General features: G+C 37.7%; 1 protein-coding gene across 3 annotated transcripts in view; it reads left to right on the plus strand.

The window, feature by feature from the left end:
- Nucleotides 1-18,985, plus strand: part of MFSD14B (major facilitator superfamily domain containing 14B) — a 46,524-nt gene that overhangs the window by 26,297 nt on the left and 1,242 nt on the right. For 2 of the 3 annotated variants that reach the window (XM_054286558.1, XM_054286572.1), the window contains exons 11-12: nt 520-677; nt 2,231-3,825. In XM_054286558.1, coding sequence (XP_054142533.1) covers nt 520-677; nt 2,231-2,431 — 359 coding nt within the window. In that variant the 3' untranslated portion in view covers nt 2,432-3,825. Of the gene's footprint in view, nt 1-519; nt 678-2,230; nt 3,826-18,985 lie in introns of those variants that run through there. The other variant, XM_054286563.1, reaches the window with a different exon arrangement.

Below are 18,985 nucleotides of genomic sequence, written 5' to 3' on the forward strand. Positions count from 1 at the left end.
TGAATTTACTGCTGTATACTTAATTTACTGCCCTGAATAGGTTACTTGGTATTTAAATAAATACTGGTCACAATTTGTGCGTATTTTCCCAATCACAATTCTTAACACTTAGGTGCATTACTCTAAATTTCACTTGAAAATAAATTGAATGGGAACCACATTTAAATGCTATCTTCGCTGTCTTCGTTGCTGGCTTTGGGTGAGACTGGAAGAACTCTAATATTAAAAATTAAACCTACACCTAAATTTCTTTATCATAATAACGAAATGTTATCCAATAATAAAAATAATAATTCTTCCAGTAATCTGCAAGTAATAGTGACAGGACTATGGTGTGCAGAGGATTATTTGAATCCAACAGATTTGTCTTCAATAAACTTCTTACATCTTAGAATGTAGAAATAATTATGATATGCTCTATTTTGGAACAATTATTAGAATACACTCAGAGGTCTTGGCTGTGAGCATTTCTTCTTTGCTTAAAAAAGGAAAATCCTACTGGTTTTTTTTCCTCATTAGGTGTTGTCCAAGGAATAATAACTGGAGTAAGAGGACTGTGCAATGGCCTGGGACCAGCACTGTATGGCCTTATTTTCTTTGTCTTCCATGTGGAATTCAATGAATTCCTACCTGATAACACTTCTGAAACTGAAACAAAGCAGAATCCCAGTAATAAGGTTAGTTCAAAATTTGATGTGGAGTTTCCTGTGTAGAATTCATTGTGCCAGAAATCTGTCTTTTTGGTTGATTTAAAATCTTAGTTATTTAATAAACCTGGAAAGTGAGAATTAAGTCATTTAAGAACAAGATGTTCTTGTTCTTAATTCTCACTTTTCAGGTTTATTAAATAATTCAGATTAAGATGATTTAAATGTGATCGTAAATACTTAGATTTACGGTAGCAGCAGCATTGGTTTCGGTATTGTAACAGTGCCAGGTAACTTATTTTGATGTAAATTTACTGGAACTAAAGTTTGAGTGAAGTTGCATCATTATGATTTTCCACATATTACAGCAAACAGAGGAGTTGTCAGATGTGTTGGAGAGTAATAATAACACTTGGCAATGCAATGACAAAGGGCAGCTTTTGAAAGATTTTCACTCCTCTCAATGAAACCAAAATTATGTGGTTAATACTCAAAAGCTGCTCAGATGAATCAGCTGTTACACTGCAAATGAGGGTGTATTAATTTGTGGAAGTTCATTTCTTCTTTGAGTATTTGTGTGTGTAGCACCTCTTGAAGAATTTAATATCATCAAAATATATTTTTGATTTGTTTATATGTGTGGACCATCAGCTGAAAATTTAGGCCTCTGATTGTAACAAGAATTGAGGCAAGGGAAATACCTGGTTACTGTATACTTATGTTCAGATTTTTTCCCACTTTATTTGAGAAGAACTTCCTACATTTAATTTGGTAGAATAAAAGTACGCAGGATTGACAAGCTTCACTTTTGGTTTTATCTAGTTTTAGTTTACACAGATACAGAAAAGTTGTTAAAGATTAAAAAAAAGCTGGATTGCTGACATTTTTCTTTTGTAGAGGTTTGCCATCAAACCTGGCTGATTAAAATTTATGTTAAAACCTTTCTGGTGTTTGTTTTTAGTTGGGGTTATGAAATGTGGATAAGTTTTGTTTTTGAACTTTAAAATAAACTGCTTAGAAGCAAGAGACAATAACTCCAAATACTGAGTTATCATACATGAGTAACACGTGTCTGCAGTGAGAATGGTCTCACTGTTATTTTGCTCACCCATATATTGATTTTTTTGGGGATGCTTGTTTATTTGGCTAACTTGATTCTAGATATCTCAGCCATGGAAAAGTGAAGCTAAGGTTATTGAGACTTGTACTTGTGGATATTGAAATCTTATTCTATTAATGTTCAGAGAAGTCTTGTTGGTTTAACAAGCATGTTGCCTAAAGCAAAAAAATAAATTACAAAAAAGCATCAAGTCAACATCTGTTTCATTATCTAGGCAATCATACTTTCAATTGAAAATTTTATGTGTTTTTCATTTTTCAATCAGTGTGGAGATCAGGTGAGGAATTTGTGGGGATTTTAGATGTAGAAAATTCACTTTAAAGTGCACATATGACCCTGTTTGCAAAAATTTTATAGTCCCCATAAATGTGTCTCTCATGATCTCCTGCCTTAGTGGTGTAGTTCATAATGCAGAAGTCAGTGTCTGAAACATGAATTCTTTATTATGCTTGTTTTCCTGTAGAGAGCGATCGTTCCTGGTCCCGCCTTCCTGATTGGAGCATGCATTGTTCTCCTGGCTTTTCTAGTTGCCTTATTTATTCCGGAGAACAAAGCCAGCAGTACCAAAAAACACAGCAACAGCATCAGCAGTAGTCAGAGTAACAACCTAGACCAAAGTAACGAAGAGGACATTGAACCATTGCTGCAGGATAGCACTGTATGAAGGCTAAATTCTGAGGGGCCAATGGAACAAATTCATGCACTGAATTGTGGCTCTGGAAGCTTGATGGGAGGTACAGAGTATCCTGCCTTTCAGGAGAAGGCAGCTGTGACAGGAGGTCACTTGCTGTGTGCTGCCTGAGGTTGATGTCATGCATGCAGGAGTGGTTTTTTAGAACAGCAGGTCACAAGCTGGTGTGATTCTACCCAGTATTGGACTGCAAATGCTGTGTCAAATTCTGATATTGGGTAGAAATCTGAATACAGAGACAGATTTTTTTTTTAAAGTTTGAATGTTTAGTTCCCAAAATTGCAAATTAATGCAAAATAAACAGGTTTGAGTCAGAACAATTTCAGCCATCACTACAATAGGTTGTTTTACATTTCTTACGCATTTTTGTCTGCATCTATGCCACATGTAGTCTTCATAGCATGGGAGGCAATGATCTCTGTATAATTTTGGTACCTGAGATAGTGGTTATCAATGAAATTCTCAAGTATTATTTACTAGCAAGAACTCCAGTAGTTACCAGAAAGCAGTGATGTAAATGAGATGGCAGAATTGTGAATGTGTGTGATCACACAGGATAGTACTTAGCCATAAATGAAGGTCATGCAGAAACCTTAAAGCCACATTCTGCAATAATCAGTTATGTGCAGTTAAAACAAATCCAGATTGGCACCACAGAGCCAGGTCCCATTAATATTTTGCTTATAAAAAAATATATTTTAATATTAAAATGAGCAGTGTCAGAAATAGACAATTCTGAGTGGGTGCCAGAGTACTTTACATCAAAACATATATGTATGTACTGCATTTTGTCACTTTATCTGCCATATAAACTAATTTTTCCTATTAATTCCTTTGACCGCTGCCTTAACTGCTTCTTAGTGTTCAGTTATTAGTCATATTCAGCCTTCATATCACTGTCTTACCTGCTGAATATCATAGATATATGAATATCTTTTTTTTCTAAAAGATGCTTCAAAGGAGTGATGAATTATAACAAATGTGCTAATTTTTAGAGACATTTTATGAAGAAGACAGAGATTTATATGTATTTTGCTGCAGTGTAAATGGACTATTAAACCCAACTTTGATGAAGTACTCCTATGAATGTTTTATAGGTATACAATATATGTAGATATTTGTAAGGAGTTTTAATTTTTCCAGATGGGGTGCTGTGTAAATCATGTATTTAAAAATGTAATGAGGGTACAGACAGTTTTACAGTTTTTTTAAAAGGCTTGTGTATTGACTGAACAAATTTTAAAAATATATATTTTGAAACTTGTTCCATGTTGAGCACAGATAAGAAACCTTTTGTACTTATGCAGGTTGGTTTTTAAGTTAATAAGCTTCCTAATGCATAATAAATATAAATACCAAGCTTTCTAGGTTTTGTGAGTACGTGTCTGTTTTTCCAAGTTCACTGTTGTGCCTTGGCTGCTTCAGAGCAGAAGTGGGTTTGTCCTAGTCTTGGATGACAGTACCTGGATTCCTGTTCTGTTGTGTTGTGTTTGTGTTATCAAGAGTGGTGAAAAGCATGCTTTGCTTAGATGTTCCATGGGTTCCTGACATGTTATCCACTGGGGTGGAGAAGTGGAGAATGAAAGTACAAAAAACACTGAGAATAATTTCTGATCTGAACACTACTGCAGAATTAATAGCTTTTTCTGGGGATGCTTACGTAGAAAATTCAATTTTTCTTGTATTCTTGAATTTCTTGTAATTCAAGCCTGGGCTTTTATGCAGGATAATCTTTTTTTGCTGCAGGCCAGACTGCAGTTGGTAAGTTTTGCATGATCCCAGCTTAGAATGTCTTAAACTTGATCTATGGAATAGAATACAGATATATTAGTGTTAAAAGTGGCAGTTGTCAAATTTATTACTGCTTATAGTATCCCTGCAATGGATTGGATTTTTGAAGTAGAATCTCAAAATCACAGAATGGTCGGAAGGGACCTTTAAAGGTTGTGGGACAGGGACATCTTTCACTAGAGCAGGTTGCTCAGAGCCACCCTATCCAACCTGACCTTGAACATATCCAGGACTTCTAGGAATTAATTATCCACAGCTGCTCTGGGCAACCTGTGACAGTGCCTCACCACCTTTATTGCAGAGATTTTCTTCCCTTTGTTCAAACTAAACTTTACTCTTCTCATTTTAAAACTCTTACTCTTTGTCCTGTTGCTACATACCTTGGTGAAAAGCTGCCTCCTATCCTAAAAGTCTTTTTTGTATATTGAAGGGCTCACCCCAGAGCCTTCTTTTCTGCTGCCTGAACAACCCCAAACAACCCAAAACAACCCCAGCTCTCAGCATGTCTTCACAGGAGAGGTGCTCCAGTCCTTCAGTCATCTTTGTGGCCTCTTCACTCCAACAGCTCTATGGTTTCCTGTGCTGGGGAATCCAGGCCTGGATGCAAAAAAAATATTTTAAGCACACCCTTACTCTATATAAATTATTATATGTACTACTCTGCTAATTAAGTACACAATAAAAATGTAAAAAGGTAAGTTATAGATGAGATAAACAATTTTCAAATATTTTTATGAGTAGTGTAAAGTATTTTTCTGTTCCCAGTAGAAAATTAGTTAATGATGCTCAGAAATACCTGATGCCTCATTGTTTTTAGGAATTTTTGTTCAACACGATGGTACAGAGATTTTAAGATTTGGTTCTAAGTTAATTTATCTTGATTTTACACTTCAATATATATTTAATATCTGTTTCTAGTATCTGTCATTACTGAAATAGATACCTCACAAAGATATTTATCCAAATGGAAAGTGTGTTGAAGGCTGTGCTTACGAAATCATGATCTTTTTTTTTCTGTCCTGCTCACTACTTATGCAAAGGTGTATTAATATTCAGGTTAATGCTCAACTAGGAAGTTTCCATTTTTCCTGATGTCAGTCAGTTGGATTTGCAAACTAATTGAAAGTTCTTGAATTTTTGTGTTAACAAATTGATTAAAAAACTTCCCTCTGGAAGATTTTTTTAAATGGGTTAGAAAGTTACTTCCCTATAGAAGTGTACAAATAGTAGAGGTTTTTATGGCTGAGACTTCCATGCTTCTTTTTGCAGCAAAATTGCATGATGATGGAAACATTTTCAAACTTCTGCTTTCAAAATGCTCCAAATACCTTTATTTTAAAAGGAAATTTTTCTTGCTTATTGTTAGAACAATACCTTTATCTTGAAGAGACACATTGAATGTTTTTGTTTTTCAAAAATATTGGCATAGTACTGGCAGGCCCTTTTTGTCACAGAAAAGGTCAGGAGATGTGGAGCAACTGCTTTTCTTTCCATGGAAGAAAAATGTAAGTTTCATGTGGGATAACCAGTGAACCCCTGTAGCATAAAAGACTTTCATGGTAACTCCCCATCTATTTCCAAAGTACTGTAAAGATTCTAATATTGAAAGGTCTTGTTTTTATACAATTACTACATTGATGACACTGTAGGACTTTGTGTGCTTTTTGTCTCCAGTTTATTTGCCACACCAGCTTGCACATGAGTGATCCAGTGAATAAATTTCACTCTTGCTAGATCCCTTTTTTCTAAGGGTTTCTATTCAAAGCAGCCACTTCATCACTGGTTACACTTGTACAGTTTTTTCACAAAACAGAACTTTAAATAAAGTAACACTTTACTGTTGAGCAGCTGCCATTTCTATTACATCTTTTTATCAGGGACTAAAAAGTTGTTCTTTATGTGCTTAATAATGTAAAAAAATCTAGCAAGTATCTTAAACTGAGACAGGATAGGAGCACTTCTACTTTCAAGTCTCCCACAACCCATAACTTGTTCTAATATTTGTTTCTTCAAGGCTTTGGCATTCTTCTTCAAACTTAAGAGTGTTTTCTGTGAAATCTGTGAAATAATGGATTGAATATCACAGGACTTCAAACATTGCTGAAAAAACTTAAAGGTTGTTCTTCATGTCCTGGATGGCTAATTTGTAAATGCCCTGTTAGTCCTTGTGGCTCTGTACGATTGTTAGCTAATGCCTAAACGTACAATACACACTTAAAAAGAGGTTCATTGTTAGAAATAGCACTAGTAAATTTGTATTTCAACTACTTACTTTGACTGTTTTCAGTATTTTTGACCAGCTTTTTCTCAAATCAACTACATTGTCGGTGATATTACCATGCAAAGTGGTTGATGAAGGACTTGGATGAGAAGCAGAAGTATCACCTCTGGAACTTGTCTGTTTGTGCTTGTATCATTTGTGTTACCTTCAATCTGCATTGGTTTTTTTTTCCAGACCGTTTTTGAGAGACCAGGTCATTTTGTGAGAGTTAGTTTAGTTGCAGATAGGTAATGCAGTCTACCGATGTGCTTTACTGGGCACATGTAAATGTCAATACACTGAAAATGAAAGAAGGAGTGGGGGCATCACTGTCAACTCCCTTCTGCATTGTGAAGCACCCAGTCTTCCCCAAGGGTACCTTGTGTTCTGTCTGCCTTGAGTGTGACTGTCCGGCATACACACAGATGACAGTGTAGTGTCAAGATATGTTATGTATTAGTAAAGTTGTAATTCTTAATACTTTTAGGTGGTAAATAAAATACTTTTAACTAAAGCTTTCCTCCTTGTACCCCTGAGGTGTGCTTAACCTCTATGTAGGAGACCATTGCTTCAGAGCATGTTTTATTGCAATGTAACAACATGCAATAAGAGTTCTTCACTTCCTCAGTGTAGTAATGGGCATGCTTCTTTGGGGCAGCTGCTGATCTGTGTGTGGAGCTGTGCTTTTGATCCAGAGAAACAAAGTTCTAGTTGTTCTGATAAAATTTACCTTTCTTCATTTTTTCTTTTTTCTTTTTTTTAATTTTATTTTTTCAGAAGAAATCAAATACAGCCCCCCCCCCCCCAAAAAAAAAACCCAAACAAACAAACAAAAAACCCCCCCAAAAAACCAAAACAAAAAAACCCCCAAAACAAAAACAAACCAAAAAGCAGGGAAAGACATTATGAGTTAACAGTACAAAGATCTGGCAAACTATACTTGGGAAATTTCTTTCCTTTTCCTCTGTGGTCAGAGATTTTGCTCTGTTCTGTACATGCATTTATTGTGAAAATATGATGCTACTGTATTTTGATTATAATATACTAGAAGATCATAATAAAACCTGTGATAAACAAACTTATTGCTTAGATTGTTTTAACAGGCATGTTAAGCAATCTGTTATATATATACTAGCATCATTATGTCTCCTAACAAGAAGAGAATTTGATTTTAAAAGTTGTTTAAAGTTTTTGGTCATACTTTTCTCTTCTGGTTCAAAAGCTTTCACTCAGAGGATGGCTAACCTGAGACCCTTCCTAGTCAACCTGAAAAAGTTGGTGAAGCAGGACGAGTAGATCCACAGAATAGCCTATTTTTATGTGATTGAGGAGACTGAGCATGACTTCTAGTCCTCTGTTTAGTGGCATGCTGTCTCATGGGTTCCATTTCAGGAGCTTCGTGGTGAGATTGATCTAAGAGTAAAATCTTGAATCCAGCATGTGTAACTAAATTAAATCAGTTTATTTCCTAGACAATTTTTCTTGAACAAGTCGTACAGAGAAGAAGGTGCTGTTTGTCTTCTCCCATTGTCTAAAAAGAGTAGTCTTGCTCTGTTTTCTGAAAGAGCACTGCAGTAAGAGAATGGAAGATAGGCATGGTTCAGGGTACAGTCCCAAGCCTAGCATTGCTACTCTGCTGCCCTTGCAGTCCATTTTCTGTTGCTGTAAAAGTGTCTTTACATATTGCATTTTCAGCACTGGCACCTTAAAGCAAATGTGTTAAAATCCTTCCTTAATTTGAAAATAAATGCTGCATCACCAGCTGAATCTCTGGGAAGTACAGAGCTGCATGATTTAAGTGCGATTGACTGCATTATGTGCTAGCAGTTTGGAAGTCAATATTTTTTATAGTCCTTTTTTCTGTTGACATGAAAAAATGGCCACTTCTGATTGCATACCCTAGTGAGAGCTTAGGCTTATGGATTTCAGAAAATTGCTTGTATCTGAAGTGTCCCTTGACTGATATTTGATGTACACCTTAATGCTTATGTGTCAATATAATTGTGTTAAGAAACAGGCTGTAAAGAAAACTGTGCTGCTAGCTCTGATCATCTGAATGTAGGCAAAAATCAGGACCTTATTTGGTAATGATGCAAGAAAAGCTGTTGGTGAATAACAGGCAGGCGACATTATTCATGACAAAGTACTTTTCTACACATGTGGAAAGTGTTGATCTTGAAAACTTTGCAGTGGCTGTATTGTTTTGTCCAGAAAATCTGTTTGAAAGGAAGTTTTAAAGGCAATTATTTTTTTCCCCTCCTTCTCCTCCTAGTTTTGATGAAGAGTATTTTTAAGCATATTTTACACTTCGAAGCAAGTCAAAATGTAGTCTTTTACTGCAGTCTTTTCTGGAAGTCCTGATGAGTTCTCTTTAAGAGAAACTTAATCATATATGGGGGAGTCTGCTTTATCATATGCAGGTGCCATTTTTGGTAACTTAATGCTATTTCTCAGTAGTGGTTCAAATTTCCTCTGAAAAGCAGTGAAGGGAAAAAAGCAAAACATGAAAAAATCATTTTAGTTACAGACTGAAGTGTTAAGCACTGAAGAAAAAAGTTACACGTGCAGGTCTAAGCACTCTTCCATGTTGCTTAAGCCCAAAAGTAGCTTTTTGTTGCTGTCTTACTTCTTTATGCCTACATAATAAACAAAATGTATTTTTTCATCATTGCCATCATCTGTAATTGGCTTATAAGTAGCTGAAACATCAAACTTGCCCAGCTACCTACTCCTGTTATGCTTTGTGCTCATGCTTAAATGCATTGTGTTAATTCAGTACATCTAGTGGTTCCAGAAAGTTTAAAACATGTATTTAAGAAGAATAGTAGCATATTTTAGGTACAATATTTAAAGATGCATTCAAAAGGTATACTTTATATATTTTTTTAACACTGAAAGAAAAATAAAACTGGAAGGGAAGATAAGAAATATAAATATTCACTAGATTATGCCACCTAAAGTGAATTGCATTCTGCATATCCTTGTCAGGCACACATTTTGACCTCGGAGAGATGTTGCAGGCCTCTGTGCAGTCCTTAGAGGAAAAAGCTGTTTGCAGAGCTGATAATTTGTGACTCTAACTGAGTGGTTAAGGATTTAATCTTCTTGGACAATAGATTTCAATTTTTCCTCAAGAAGTAAGCTCTCCCTACCAATGAGTTAGCTTTCATTTTTCAGACATGAAGGCATGTTTGGGAAAGCACCTTGGGAAATACAGAGCACTAGAAACTCTTAATGATCCTGGAACCAAGTAATCAAAAATAAATTCAGATTTTTTTCCTTATTTTTAGTACAAATTGCAAAAACCAGATGATGTTGCAAGATCAAGAGAAGAACTTAATTTTTAGAGTTTTAGAATAATTCTGAAATTATTTGTCTGTGTATGAAATACCTCAACAGCACCACAGCTGCCCTTCCTGAAGGTGACAGGAAAGAAAAATGTGATAAAGGTCAGACTGTCAGGCAGCCTATTATGAACAAAACACTTCCCTAGGATAGAGCCTCACCAAGGGTGGGCTGGTTCCACCTTGACATTACAGCGTCTGTCAAAAGGAAAAACAACTCATGACTCCAGGTAATAACTGAAGGTAGTAAAAACAACTCATTTGTCCTATTTCTTCCATCTCTAGGGGGAAAAATACATCAAGCTACCATGTAGCAATCATATTAAAAAGTTCTGCACAGTTGCCTCAAGCAGTTGGTTGAGGTCTTTTACTTTATTATGAAATACACAAAAGTAAAAGCTCATCTCTAAGTTTATGGAAGGAGCCCTTGGTAAATATATTTGAATTTATTTGGCTTTATTCAGTGTTAAACATAGTCATATTTGGAGAAAGAGCAATAAAAATGGAACAGTGAAGATGTGTACCTTTAGAGGTAAATTTTTAAAATTCTGTTTAAATTTTTTCCCTATTTGCAAGGGCTCCAGACTCAACCTAAGAGTTTTAGCTTATGTTATTGTATTTCTTGCATGATTACCAGAAATGCCAAGCTACCTAGAGCAGAGTGCAGATAGGATACTTAATTGTATTAAAAGTGCACTTGAGAAAGCGTGGTATTACTGAAGAAAGAGAAGGAAAGAAGACAGCATGACTTTCTAACCAACTGAATTTTCAAACCTGATAAAAAACCTCATGAGGTAAGCAAGGTTTATCTGTATAAAGTACCACGAAAGATTAACATTAGTTGCAGAAAGTTTTGTTAATATCATTTTGATAAAAGGTGTTTTCCTTGCAGACCTAGCTTTGAATGGAAATATTTTTGACATGACACTGATCAATGATTTTGGTGAAGGTTATATCTGAAATATACCTCGATTTTTAAATTTAAACCTATGAATCAAAAGCTAATAAGAAAATCTGCACAGCAAACTTGATCTGTGAAAACTGAGAAATGGCCTTCAAAGAAGGGAATTCATCCCCATCTGACATACCCATTTTCCTCTGATACTGTGTGCCACAAACTTACAGGAAACAGAGGAAAACTTACACCTTTAGATAACTTGTTCTTTAAGATGGAAGGCTGCTTTAAGATGGATGATGTCACAAGTCTCAAGTGTCCATTTTGCAACTAATTCCAGTCGGATACAATTTCTTAACTACAGTACTTCAAAAATGTCTTTTATTTATTTGTTCATGATGCAATATTGTTTTCACCCTTAGATGACAATTCTTTCCTGTCCATGCAAATTTTGAGGTTTGTACCTTTTGGCACATGACAGGTTTAGCAGCAAATACCCATGCTTTAATTGGAGCGTTCACATGCTTGTTATCAACGGAATGTTAGTTTGATGCTGTCTTGTGTAGCTTTTGTCCTGCATAAAAAAAGACCTAAAAGTCCAAGGGAAGGCTGACACAGCAGTTCTATTTAGAGCATTGAATGTGCTGATCACTTAAGACTTGACTGCATTGTTTCTTTACTGCCTAAGGTTGCGGTGATAATGCCATTGGCAGGAGGGAGTGAAAGTGTCTGTCGCTGCTAGTTGTAGATGTCTAGAAAGCCTACTGTTAGCAGCAAAAAATGCCAGAAAATCTTGGCTTTTGTTTTCACAGTGTCTGCTTTCACATCGTGGTCTCAAGAGTACTGTAAGGTGCAGGTGTCATTGTAAAAAGATAGTACCACTTTATTCCTAAGAGAAATTAGTCATAGAAGAAAATCTTAGCTGAGGAAGTAGTACATCCATCCACAATCCCCAGAGTGGTATTTGAGTTAGAAAGTGCCTTAAGGCACTGAGCTTCAAATACTTGGGTAAAACATCATACATGCTTCTTCGATGTTAGTCTGAGACCTTGTCAGCTTTTTTAGATGATAGAACAGCAGTATTATATCAAAAAGATACTGAACTATCTGATAAAATTATATCTGGCATCACCATTAAACTTGAAGGACCACAAAAACCTTTACCAACTGGGAGCAAACTGTGGTGCTAATGCTAAATAAGACAACCCTCAGGACAGACATACTGAGGAAGTGAAAAGTCTTTGTTGTCTCTTTGAAAGTACCTTGTTGTCTCTTTGAAAGATTGTGAAATCTGAGATCAGTTTCATTAATGCATCCTGTGGATAGAATAAAAATCCTCACCTATTAATGCACAATCTTGAAAAAGAATTTAATTAAATAATATCCAAAAATACTCACCCTCTGTGCAGTAGAAATGTGTTTGCTGAAGCAGGTGGTGGCAAGTAGAATAGACTCCTGTTTTATAATTAAATGTTGTAAATATCAGAATACCTTTGGCAAGAGTCAGCTGTTGTGTTAAATAAACTTGCAACTGAAAGTAGTCAGGCACAGGAGGAGTCATGCCTCTGTGAGGTTAGACGGCTAGATATTTAACACATGCCCCATTATTGAAAAACAAATGGATACAAAGATAATTAACTTAGAGAATGTATAGATGTTTATACCAAAAATATTAAGAATGGTGTAACTGAAGCATTAACAGAAGAATGTATTAAAACCTTAGAAACAGCCAAGCCAGGGGTATGGTATGTGTTAGTTGCTGCAGAATGCTGTATATAGTTTTTCATTCATATTCCATGACAGTGTCATGAGTCTACATTGGCTGGATGCCAGGCACCCACAAAAGTTGCTTGCTCACTCCTCTCTGCCTCTGGACAGGGGAGAGAAATGTAACAAAGGGTTCATGAATTGACATAAGGACCAGGAGAAGTCTCTCATCAAATATCATCAGGGCAAAACAGTCTCAAATCAGATACATAGAGTGAATTTATTACTAACACAATCAGAGCCGGATAATGAGAAGTAAAAAAACGTCTTGAAAACACCTTCCCCCCACCCCTCCCTCCTTCCCGAGCTTTACCTCCTTACCCCAGTGGTACCAGAGGACAGGGAATGGGGATTATGGTAAATTCATCAGCCGTGGTTTATCCTGCTGCTCAGGGGGAGGAGTCATTCCCCAGCTGCACGGGGGGGGGGGGGGGGGGGTCCTTTCCACAGGAGACAGTTCTCCTTGAACTTCTCTGATGTGAGTCCCTCTCAAGGGCAGCAGCTCTCTGTGACCTGCTGCCATGTGAGTCCCTCCCATAGACACACAGTCCTCCCAAAACTGCTGCAGCCTGGGGCACTCTTCCACGGGGTGCAGTCCCTCAAGGAGAGGCTGCTATAGCAGGGGAGCAGGGCCCCTCTCTCCACGGTTCTCTCACGGGGTCACAGCTTCCTTTAGCATCCACCTGCTCCAGCCTGGGGCTCCTCCATGGGCTGCGGGTGGATCTCAGCCTCCCCATGGACTGCCATGGGCTGCAGGGGCACAGCTGCTTCACTTCACCATGGGCTGCACTACAGGTGGCAGGGGAATGCCAGCTCTGTGCCTGGAGCACCTGCTGCCTCTTCTTCAGTGACCTTGGGGTCTGCAGGGCTGTTCCTCTCACTCTGTTCTTTGGCTGGAATTAAAAGCGTGCCACCACTCTTGTTTTGATTTCTTCTTAAATATGTTATCACAGAGGCCTTACTGCCATTTATAACTGGCTCAGCCTTGGCCAACCTCACACCCAACTTTGGAGCCACCAGGGACTGGCTCTGTTGGACATTCCAGCAGCTTGTCAAAGTACCCACCTCTGTGGCCCCCCCGCTACCAAAAAAACAGGCTGTACAAAGCCAACACAGATAGCAAGAAGGGAAAACTTGCAATATTACTGCTGGAAAATTGAGAGATCTGGAGCCACAGAATGTTCCTAGAGGAGATGAAAAGAACCACAAGTCTTGGCCATTTGCTCCAGTAGTGGAGCAATAGGATATGTTTAGCACATGCCCCAGTCAGTGTGCAGGAGTCAATCCAAAAGAAATCAAGATGTATGAGAGTTGTGTAGAGAGCAGTGTTGGTGCTCCATGGTGTCACGATCCGTCCTTACTAACGGGTTTCGTGATAGTTCGTGGATTTGATCTCAGGGTGCAAAAATCCAACATGGCACAGGGGATATGCAGTAATAATCAAAACAAATGCACCTTTATTGAAATGACCACAGCAAAATGTGATAGCAGGATTAAGGAAGAGAAAAAGATCGAGAAAGAGAGAGAGAGAGAGAAAGGGAGGGATATAGCTGCCAAACATAGAGACGTAGTCCTTTAGTCCAGTCCAGTTGAGGATCCGCCTGTTACGACAGGGAGATCTCAGAGGTGTAGTCCATCTGGACTCTAATCATACTCTTTTTTGATGGGGGAAGGGGGGAATGGTATTTGGAAAGGGTACACACAGTCTGTGTTCCCAGTGGTGGGTGAGAGCCATTGTCTTTGTGGTTTAATGCTCACACCTCCAACATCCATCTTGCTTTGGTCAGCTTGCCTCTCCCACACACACCTCCCAGGGTTGGGGGTTTCAGCCCCAGTCCTTGGAAGGAGCAGAGTGGCCTTTTCATATGGGGGTTTCATATCTCAGTCCTTGATGGAGAGGCTTCGTGCATCTCAGTCTGTCTGTCACGGTGGTTGTAAAACAGATGAGGGTCTTCTGTGGGAGAGACCACCTGAAACTCAGGAGAAGTCAGCCAGGCAGAGAGGTGGGACAGCTTCCAAAGCTGCTATTGTTGCAAATGGGGCATGGTGCCCCTTCTTAGCATACAGCAAACACACCTGTGAAAACAATAATTTATCAGTACTCTCAGGTCTCAGGGCCTTGTTGGCATGTGACTTTCTCCTCCTGAGCCAGTGATTTTAGACAGTGGGGTCTTCTCTTCAGTGGTACTCCAAGGATGATCTTGAGGCAGATGAGGGAAAATTCAGACAGACTCTCACACATGGTGAGCCCAAGGGATTCTTACCAGGCTGCTTAGGTGTCATAGAACTGTAGAACCATGGAATGGCTTGAGTGGGACATTAAAGATCATCTAATTCCAACCTGCCTACCATGGGCAGGGACATTTTCACTGAGTCAGATTGCTCAGAGCTTCATCCAACCGGGCCTTGAACACTTCCAAGGATGGGGCATCCACATCTTTTGTGGAGAAACTGTTCCAGTTTGGAGATACCTAAAGATGAAATGTTTAAAGGCTGAATAGACTTTACTGTGAAAGAGGGACTAATTGCAATGCCCAAGGCATTTGTCCAGTGTACAGGAAAACCATCCTGTGTAAGCAAACTCTTCAGTAGAGCAGGCTAAGGGAAGGGCTTCAAAACTGCTCTGAAATAGCTGGTGTGGATTTAGCTTAAAGGGAACAAATTTTCTTTTGCCTTTTTTAACCCCTCTTACAGATTAAAAGGTGAAATTCACTTTCTTTTTTTCTTTTTAAAAACGTGTTCTAAATTAGGTCTTCCATTGTGGCGGATAATTTTAAAGGATTCTGAGTAAGGCCTCTTTGGTATCTCTCTGCCTTTTTTGAAAGATCTGTTCCTCTAGGGATAGTCCTCACATGGATTTCAATGGCAGTGCAATTTTTCAGACTATGAGGACTTGGCCCTCAAACTCAGTATCTCAGGTCACACCTCAGAATTACCCCAGCTCCCAGAGTCATTTGCAAAGCCGCCTGCCATGCTTGCACTTATCCATGGCTAGTCCTGCTGAAGTCAGAATACAATTAAATGGGCATGTAAATCTTTGCAGAACGATGTCCTGAGGCTAGAAGGACCTTAAATAGATTGGTTTGCCCAGTCCTTTACAGGCAAAACCAGGTTGGTCCCGCTGATGCATACTGACAGTATGAGCATGGTGTGCCCCCATTTGGAACTGTGTGGGTCCCATAACCACAGCCAGCTCTGGAATGAAATCCACACAATAGGTCTGGTCTGCAGGGCAGGATGAATTAACACAGATTTCTCACAAGGGGATGATTGCTCCCAATTCTGATCCAAGTGTGAAAAGTGCAATTTTAAAACTGGCTTCAAATGATGACATAGATAAAACCTTTAACATATTAAGACCAACAATGTCTTAATAAGAACGCTTTGGTTATAACTGTTTGCACCATCATAGGCATGCCTTTAATTTCTTTTATAATTCCCTAAAATTTCCATTTTTTCTTATGTTAATCTGAAGGAGATGTTGCCTTCCAGAATGTATATTCTGCTCTATGACCTTTACATACTGACACACAAATGCCAACTGACTTAATTTTTGCAAATGTACTGTAGCTATTGAAGATATCTATAGAAACATTTAAGTGTATATGTCTTTGCAGGACATAACATTCATGTTAGGATCCGTTCTTTCTCTCCTCTTACTGTGTATTATTCATAACTTGGTGTTCATGTAGCTTTATATCTTCATAAAAACAGCTTGTTTGAATCTAAACCTTAGATTACAGAGAGAATTCAGAAAAATGCATCATTAATATTTTAAGTATAATTATTATAAATGCATGCCTTGTTATAAATGCAGGTTCCTGAATTTTCTTAATCTCTTTTGTATCCATTACATGTTTGTTTTGCTGATGTCTGTGCTTTTGTAAGGGTTCACTTCTAATGAATAAACAGTCTTTAGCAGCAACAATTGTAAAAAACCCAAGACCATATTATTATCCAGGTGTTAGAAGATACAGCTCAGAGATGACATAGTAAAGTTAAACAACATTAATGAAAATATCATATAGTTTCCTGCACCATTGGAATCAGTGCTGATATGAACTTAAAATTTTCATGTAATTTTCTACTAGAAAACTAAACCTAAATGAAGAACTAGCATATTCATGAGCTAAATGTTACCTTCATGCAGAATTTTATGTTCTGATGGCTAAGGTACTGAAATATGTTTGCAATTTATTTGTCATTTCCTTAAGCTACAACTATAAAAGGTTTTATTACATTTCAAAAATATTTAAACTGTGCTAGAATTGAGTTATTGTGCTCTGAAGTCAAGTGACCACTAGCTGGCAATGTTATACAGCTCTTCCTGTTACAGATTCATTGCATAATACATCATGGTTTGACTCAAGACCTTTAATTTTAAAAATAGAAAAAGAAATTGGATTTCGGTGGGGCTGGGCACTTCTGAATATTTCACTGCTCAGGCTCCAGTGCAGATTAGCAAGAAAATAGGAAGGGCAGTGGACAGAAATAGTTTCTAAAGTAATAACCTTTTCTTATAGGAATTCTTTTGTTTCTCTGATTCAGTGTTTTTAGTTTTAATTTTGATTTTAAATGTCTTTCACTTACCTCAGACCATCCAGGGTGTTGAAAATGAAGCTTATATAATGATCTGCAAATAGCCTGGACAGTGCTGTCAGCTCTTTGAAACCCCAGTGTAGGTGTCCTTCATTGCACTTATTTCAAGTGCCTTTCCTCCACATTCAAAGGCCTATGTACTATCCTTTGCTTCCTAAGGCATAATTTCATGTCTCCTTTGGCTATTAATCAAGGGAGACAAACAATCAAAATAGTGTACTGAGGATGGCTACCAATGGCAGGACAAGCTGGCTGCATTTCTGTGCTCATGCACCAGATACACACCCTTTATTCACTCTACTCTTTCATTGCTGCCAGATCTCTTTCTTGTAAGTAGGTGGTCTCACACATGTATGAAATGCAGTGGTCAGAATCTATTATTTCCCAATATGAAAAGAAAATGTAAATAAATGAAGCACTTAGGCAAATGGATTTAAAAACAAACAAACAAACAAACAAAAAACGGTCTTAGTATTTTGCACTGTAAAGTCACATATTTTGTCCTGCAAAAGGCCAGACTGGGGAACAGAAAGGTGACATAAATACCTGCTTTCAATTCTGAGAGGATTATTGAAGAGAAATCATGCTTGTGTCAGAAATTATTTCATGTACATTTATTGCGTGAAGAGTTTTGAGATTTTTATATCTGTAAGATTTTGGAACATATTGTTTGTCATTTGTCCAGTTAAAAAATAGTCTTGCGCAGGGCTTGTATTTCCTTTTCTTACTGTAGTCACTGCTGCCATTTGGTAACTTGAGAAATAAGTAAAGAACAAGGCCCTGGTGAAGGAAAAAATGTTAAAAGGAAAAATAATAGAGTCATTTAAACAGAGGCATTTAGAAGGCAGAGGTGAAGAAGGAGGATGTCTTGAAGTTCAGCTTCAGCATGGAATAAGTTCAGCATAAAGAGCCAATAATTTCATAGAGTGCAATTCTTTGCTAGTCCAAAGGGTGGCCCAGCACCCTCTTAATACAGGGGGAAATCTGGGCCTCAGTGACTGAAGTCATCTACTAAAGGACTCCTCTACACATGAATATTCCTCTGCTTTAGGAAAATTGCTACCTTTAGAGGGAATAGATATGAGAAAAGTACAGCTGTACGTTAGACATAGCAAGCTTTTATCTGAAAATAAAAAGTGACTTCCACCCAGCGATTTGCCTAGTGGAGCTTGGCTACAATTGGAATGCTAGCAAGAAGACTGAGGTTGTGGTATTTAATTACTTCTATATTTCTTGGGTTTTCATGCTGATTTTGATACCTGCCAACCAGTCTTTAATATGAAAACTCTTTCTTCGATCATGGACTCCCCCTGTCCTTTTATCTTTTATCTGAAACATGCCTTCTCTCTTAGGAAAAACTGTTCCCTTTAGAAAGGTTAATGAAATGTTTAGGAATTAGGAAATTAGGAGAATGTTAAGTCGGTACATATCTTTCTGTGCTGGATTAATTTTCGGTAGTCCTCACTGAGAAACAAAGGAACAAGCTAGAGCTCAAATTATGAAAAGTATGCTTTTCTTCCTGCATAAGCATTCATTAAAAGGAGGGAAGCTTTTTAGTGAAGTCATAGAAAAGCCTTCTTACTAATATAATATAACATAACTCTGTTTTCTAATGTTCAAAATGGGCTTAACTTATAGTAATTACAAAGATTTTTCTGACGCCAGGACACCTGAGGTAAAAACCTTCTGAATTTCTAGATGCTGGGATTTGTTTATATTTTTTTTCTGAGTGTGTCCAAAAAATCTGTGCTAATGATCTCAAACTGGAGCAGCACTTAAAACTGAGAAACATACTCCAGGTTTTTTGAAGTTAAAACAGTCTGCTCCCATGGAACAGACCACAGAAGAGATCAAGTCTAAAAAACATGTTG

This window comes from Melozone crissalis, unplaced genomic scaffold (assembly GCF_028551555.1).
Source record: "Melozone crissalis strain CALT ecotype California unplaced genomic scaffold, PUWL_Pcris_2 ptg000005l_1, whole genome shotgun sequence".
NCBI classification, from domain to species: Eukaryota; Metazoa; Chordata; class Aves; order Passeriformes; family Passerellidae; genus Melozone; species Melozone crissalis.